This window comes from Macaca thibetana, chromosome 5 (genome assembly GCF_024542745.1).
Source record: "Macaca thibetana thibetana isolate TM-01 chromosome 5, ASM2454274v1, whole genome shotgun sequence".
Taxonomy (NCBI): Eukaryota; Metazoa; Chordata; class Mammalia; order Primates; family Cercopithecidae; genus Macaca; species Macaca thibetana.
This window is the reverse complement of record NC_065582.1, coordinates 55,415,541-55,421,998: the sequence shown is the minus strand read 5'-3', so window position 1 is coordinate 55,421,998 and position 6,458 is coordinate 55,415,541. Positions and strand designations below refer to the sequence as shown.

Genomic DNA, 6,458 nt, shown 5'->3' with positions numbered 1-6,458 from the left:
GTTAATTATTCCTCATTAAAACTTGATGTATATTAGTGTTTTGTTTTCAATTGTGAGCTCATAATTATGAGTAACTTAAAAAAGAAATACTAGTTCATAAAGAAATTGTCCTTGAAAATCTGAAATACAAGTATCTTCACTAAAAAACACAAGCAATTTTCAGTTCACTCTTAAGATAACTGATCTTTGGAAAATCAGAAACACTTTATAATAAATAAAAATCATTTTCAAACATGCTTTCACCTCTGAAATATTATATTTTATTTGACATTTTCTCAGGGGATCTATAACACTATTGAGAACATGAAAATGACAATATTAAATCACTTTAAAATTTTTATTTTTACCAACTATAAATTCCTATTTGAAATTGAAAAGACAAAATGTTAAAATAATATATTTATTGAAATGGCTGTACACATAAGCAGGCAACTACACAGCAGACATGGCAATATGTGTGGAGAGAAAGATGAAAGTAGAAACAGTGGCTCAAGGCATATCTATGTACATTAGTTTTTACTGGAATGCTTATCAGAAAAGTTAAGATTCTACTTATTTATTAAGGCACTTGGGCACAAAAGATTTAATATTCTTTAATGAATGAATCTGTATTTTCCACTAAGATAACTTGCTATTATCACACACCAAAAAGAATTAGAATGAACAAAATTTAAATGAATTAAAGAAATCCATAGGATTGTATATTTTTGTAAACCGACTTAGTCACTTTTTTACAGTAAATGCTGGAAAGAAGCAATTTCTACTAAGAAGGCAGATTATTGTGTAATTAGGCACAGCTATAATTCATCTAGACATCTGATGTTATGTCCTATTAATTCCTTATATAGATGACAGAACTCTGTTTCCTGATATTATCTTGAAAATATATGTAAGCATTATCAAATATTGTTCAAATATTTGAACAGTTTTACAGATTAGCTTTTCTGAATTAAGAAGGAGACTAGATTATACAGAATAAGATGTCAAGGTCAGGCACACTTAATACACTTTCCAGTCTTCTTGTCTGGTAAACCTTTTTAACAACTTTCTGCTTCTAATATATGTTTTGGTAAATACTTAGTATAAGAATCTATGTGAAACTCATATGCCGACTCTAATTCATTGGTTCTCTGAATCAGGTATTTACCAAAACATATGTTACTAAAGATGGAAAAGCACATTTTTTAAAGATTTACTATAGGTTTTATATAAGATACTTTTTATGCACCAAAATTTTAGTTAGAAGCATGGAGAATACGAAATTCTGAAAGTCATAAACACAATACAGATAAATTGTGTGGATGTATATATATTTGTGTGATTGTATATATTTAAAGTGTTCAAAATATTTTGAAGCATGACATCAAAGTCATTTAAGTAAAATACTGAAACTTTCCAGCTTAACATTTAATTTTGAATAACCTTCAAGACTGCAAAGAAAATGAAATATCAGGGGAAAAAGTCTAAAATGTTGTAATATGCAAAGAAATCTAAAAATCCATGTAAATAAAAAACACTCCAACAAGAAAATAAATTATGATCATGAGACATTAACTCATAAGTATGAAAATACAGATGGTCAGTGAGTACACAAATGCTGTTTAATTTTTGTAATTTACAAAAGTGAAATAAAGCAATGACGAAATGGTTTGTTTTATATATCATGTTGAATTGACCAATAGCTTTTTTAAAAAAACCCTTGTTTCTTGGAGCATATGGAAACAGGCATTCTCCTACAATGACAATGGAAATGTAAGTGCCACAAGTATTCTGGACAGCATTTAAGCAATATTTATCAAAATTACTTTTTAAAACTGATTCTTTTTTAGCCATTAATTCCACTTCTAAACATTTTCTTAAGAAAACAGACATATTTGCATATACAAGTTTGCAAGGATGTTAATCTCTAAGTTATTTATGATAGAGGAAGAAAGAAAAAAGGAAGAAATTATCTAGCAACATATAAGTTTATCAATAAGAAATTAGTTATATTTTGGTACAGTCATTGAACAAAACATAAAAATCACTCAGATTATAACACAAATGATTATTGTGAGCATAGAAGTTGACCATATCATATTGTTTAATTAAGAAAACAATTTCAAACAACATTGGTAATATTATCCTATTTTTCGTAAATTACCTAGGTGTATGTATATATGTAGAGAGAGAACAAAAATAGAAAAATATGTAACAAATTATAATAGGGAATTGGTTTGCATAATACAATTGTATGCAATCTTTTTATGGCCTAAAATATTTTTATTTTAGAAAATGTACAAAGAATATACGCATAATTTCTATAAAAATAAAAGGTAACAAATTTTTCTCATTCATAAGCTGAGGTATTGCCAAAAAATATTTTAGTATTTCTTTTATATTAGTAATATATGAAATAGAGGATGTGAATAATAGTTATAAGAAACAACTAAGCCAAGTAAAAATATAAAAACAGTAAAAACAAAAGCACTTGCTTGCTAGGTACCTTTGGTATGAATCAGAATTTGTAAAGCAATTATTTAAATGTAAATAAAAAACTCTTGCCAAGATTTCCAAATGGATTTGAAGCAGCACATATTAAAAGCCAACATTAAAAAAAAAAAAAATCCTTTAGAAAGTATTTTAAAAAGCTGAGGAATATAGATGAAAGGCAGGAGAGAAAGGGAAATAGGGGAATGGTTCTAAACTAAAAATTATGCTAGAAAACAGAATAAGTGATGTAACTTCATTTTATCAGAAAATCAGCCAGTGACTTTCTGATCAATGAAGGCTAAAAGTGAACCTTAATGGGTTACATAGCTGCCATAGTCTAATAAAAGGAGAGGTGAGTTTATAAAAATAGAGGAACTTACTTTTCTGAACCCTAAGAGACTATCACTACACAAAATGATATAAAACAGATTTTAAAAGTTTTTAAACAGAATTTCTACAATCTGTATACATGACTTTCATAATAATAGCATCTGGTAAAAATGTAAGGGAAAATATTAAGCCGTATAGGTATGAAGAGATTTAAGACCAGGCCAACTTTGGATCACCTGAGTTGATACAGATATATAACTTAAGGAATGTAGAAGTTAAGGTTTTACAGTGCAAGTTACAATTTAGATTAACAAGAAAGTACCTGAATTATAGTCAACTAATGGAAAGAACAAAACAAATAAAGCCAGTTTTTAGGCAACATTAAAAACCTCCATCATCTTAATTTAAACCATCCGAAAAACAAGCATGTCAGGATATAAATTTAAAATAAATTCAACTATATCTGAGTACTTTAAGCATTTATTCAAAATGAAATTAGATCTTTAAATTCATACTATAAATTTCTAAAAGTCTGATTTCTCAAAACTTGGATGAAGAATTAGAAAATTTCTGTCAGTAAAAATACTTTGGAATCTTTAGGTGTAAGAACTATTTTGAGCATATTTTCATAGAAGAAATTAAAGCTAGCAATATTACTAAAATAAAATATGCAATAAATTCAAATAATTACCTTATTTCATTTGGTTCAAATGTAATAAAGATATTTCTATTTATACTTATTGCTATGAACACAACATCAAAATAAGAAAAATATGCAATATTAAAATTAGAAAATGTGCCTCTGTAAAATGAACTAAGCTCCATTTATTTTTCCACAAAAGAAAAAAATGGCTTTGTATAAAAAACATTTCATCATAAAATTCACTAAACTAAGCACCCATCATGTGGAATATGAAATTTACTGAGGTCAGTTCAGGCAGAGATCACTATCATTTCCCCAACTGTTGCAGATGCTAACTGGGAAGGTATGTTTATCTTTCCTAATAACTCTGGGCCAAGGCAATGCTAATAGGTTTGGAGCCCAAGAAGCAGCCATTCATCTCTATCATTGCTTTAGTAGCATCCTCTAGAGAGGAGAAGCAGATGAAGCCAAACCCTTTGCTCTGGCCCTCTTGCTGCATTACCTTAACTCTAATAATTGATCCAAATGAAGAAAATTCGTTTCGTAGTTTTTCATCATCAATGGTGTCATCAAGGTTCTTAACATAGAGCTTTACTCCCTGGTACCCACGAATTCGTTCCCTTTTCAGCTGCTCAAACATTTGCTTTAACTCAGCCTGTCGCTCTACTTTCTTTTGTGCCCGGCCTACAAAAATCAGCTGCCCATTTATGTCCCTTCCATTCATTTCTTCAACAGCTTTCTTGGCAGCCTCATGGCTATCGAAACTCACAAAGCCAAAGCCTTTGGATTTCCCACTGGAATCTGTCATCACCTTAACACTCAGAGTTTTGCCATATTTGCTGAAAACGTCCTTCAATCTCTCATCATCCATGTCGCCTCCAAAGTTTTTGATGTAAATATTGGTGAATTCACTGGCTTTGCTTCTGAGTTCAGCTTCACGATCTTTTCGGTTTTTGAATCTGCCAACAAATACCTTGCAGCTCTTGAGTAGTTTTCCATTCATCTCCTCAATGGCCCTGTCTGCAGCACTCTGGTTCTGAAAGTGCACAAATGCATAGCCCTTGGAACCTTGATCATCACTCATCACCTTGGAGGAAAGAATCTTTCCAAAACCTGAAAAATGTTCATAAAGGGTTTTGTTATCGATAGATTTGTCCAGATTCTTGATGAACACGTTCCCAATTCCAGATCTCCTCAAGTAGGCATCACGCTGAGACCACATGAGACGGATGGATTTGCCTTTTATGATGTCAAAGTTCATTGTGTCCAGCGCCTTCTGGGCATCAGTCAGCTGCAAGAAGTTCACGTAGGCATAGCCCAGAGAGCGGCGGGTGACCTGGTCCCTGCAGATGCGGATGGACAGCACGGGCCCCGCGGCGCTGAACTTCCTGAACAGCAGGTCCTCGGTGACATCTGCATGCAAGTCACCCACATACAGGGAGGCCATGCGGTACTTGGCTGCTACACTCATCTCCTTGTCCTTGCCACTGTGAGCCTGTCCCCTGGAACTCTTGGAGCAATCCCTGTGAGGGGTAGTAGGCCACAGCTTTGGCCCGGCTCAAGTGTGGAGGCCTCGGGATCACCACACAAAGACCAAGCAATGGAGTTCAGACACAGCTCCCCCAGCTCAGGCAACACCCTTATCCAAAGGTCCCCACGGCCACCGATCTGGCTACGAAGGGGCAACAGAGCTGTGAAATCGCAAAGAGAGGCTATTAGGACAAGACATTCTTTTCCCTCAGATTTGTGAGAAAACTTCAAGTGGCGGGCTGGCCCTCCATCTGAGCATTCTCCACAGACGCCCTGGCCGCTGGTTTCTGAATAAAAATAGGCCTCGCTCAGAGTGGTTTAAAGTTACAGCCGCTCAGGGAAGAACTCCACAAGCGGAGGCGTCAGAGGCCCCGGCTGTGGAGTATGGACAGCGAGGTTCCGCGCAGCAGAGACCCGAACCTGCCAGGTACCGGGTTCTGCAGGCGCCGCCGCCGAAGCGCTGCCGGGAGCGACGCGGACCAAGGGCGTCCTGAATACCTAGGGGGCCCCTCCGACCTCCCGACCCGCGCGGCGCCCCGAAAAAGGAGGCATGGGGGAAGGGGAAGCTGACAGACCGACTGACTGACGGACACGGCGGAGCGGAGGGCCAGGCGGAGGCTGGGGGCTCACCGGCGGTCTTCTGCGGGCGGGCGGGAAGCCCGGAACTCGCTCGCTGAACTTCCCGCGCACTCGCTGCCAAGTGGGATGTTTTCTTTTTAATATTTTTTTAAGAACGTTTTTCTTCCCCCCGCCCCTATTACACGGTTCCCACCCCCCTCAGATGGCTAAGCTGAGAAGCAGGAGGCGGTGACTGGGGTGGAGAAAGGCAGCCGAGGGGAGTGGCCCCAATAAGCCCACCCGCCCGCAGGGCTTTGCATGGATCTGAGTGAGAGCCTTTCCAAACGTGGATCAGGGCCTGTCACTTCCTGGCTTCAAACCCTCCAGTGGCTTCCTTTGACTTTTGGATAAGGTCCAACATCCGCACCTTATTCTATGAAGTTCTGCAGGATTCCTGAAATGCTCCAGCTTCAACTGCTGCTTAGTTCCCCTTGCGAAACTCCAAGACACACTAGCCTTTTTCAGAGCCAACTTTATAAAAATGTGTTCTTCAGCAATGAGTTAAAATGCTTTTTCCAAATAGATATATATATATTTTTCTAACCCCCTCTGACAATTTAGGTTTCCCTCTTAGAAACTCTAACACTACCCTGTACTTGCCTGGCCTTCGTCTAATTACAAAATATTGCATATTTTGTAACAATAGAAGCCGTGTGCACTTTATTCTCAGGGACTTGCAGACAAGGGATGTGCAGTATTTATTGAACAAATCTTAGCCTCAGGTTAGCTTTCACATCTAGTTACATGGAATCAGTGGCACTTAGAGATATTTTAAGTGTGAAATGAGTTAATAGATTTGGAAATGGATAATAATATCAGATACATAAGTGGTTTCCAGTAACATTGATTTCATTTTCCTTAGCAT

The 6,458-nt window shown here is 36.5% G+C and overlaps 1 protein-coding gene across 1 annotated transcript; it reads right to left on the bottom strand.

Moving 5' to 3' along the window:
* Nucleotides 1–237: 237 nt before the first annotated feature.
* Nucleotides 238–5,773, bottom strand: PABPC4L (poly(A) binding protein cytoplasmic 4 like). Its single transcript, XM_050789922.1, has 2 exons — nucleotides 5,551–5,773; nucleotides 238–5,136 (listed from the first exon to the last, which is right to left on the bottom strand). The coding sequence occupies exon 2, from the start codon at nucleotides 4,914–4,916 to the stop codon at nucleotides 3,804–3,806; it is 1,113 nt and encodes a 370-aa protein (XP_050645879.1). The 5' UTR covers nucleotides 4,917–5,136; nucleotides 5,551–5,773; the 3' UTR covers nucleotides 238–3,803.
* Between the last annotated feature and the right edge of the window lie 685 nt (nucleotides 5,774–6,458).

Bases quoted from the DNA above. Each gene is read 5' to 3' on its own strand.
- PABPC4L (XM_050789922.1), bottom strand. From the start codon at position 4,916: ATGAGTGTAGCAGCCAAGTACCGCATGGCCTCCCTGTATGTGGGTGAC.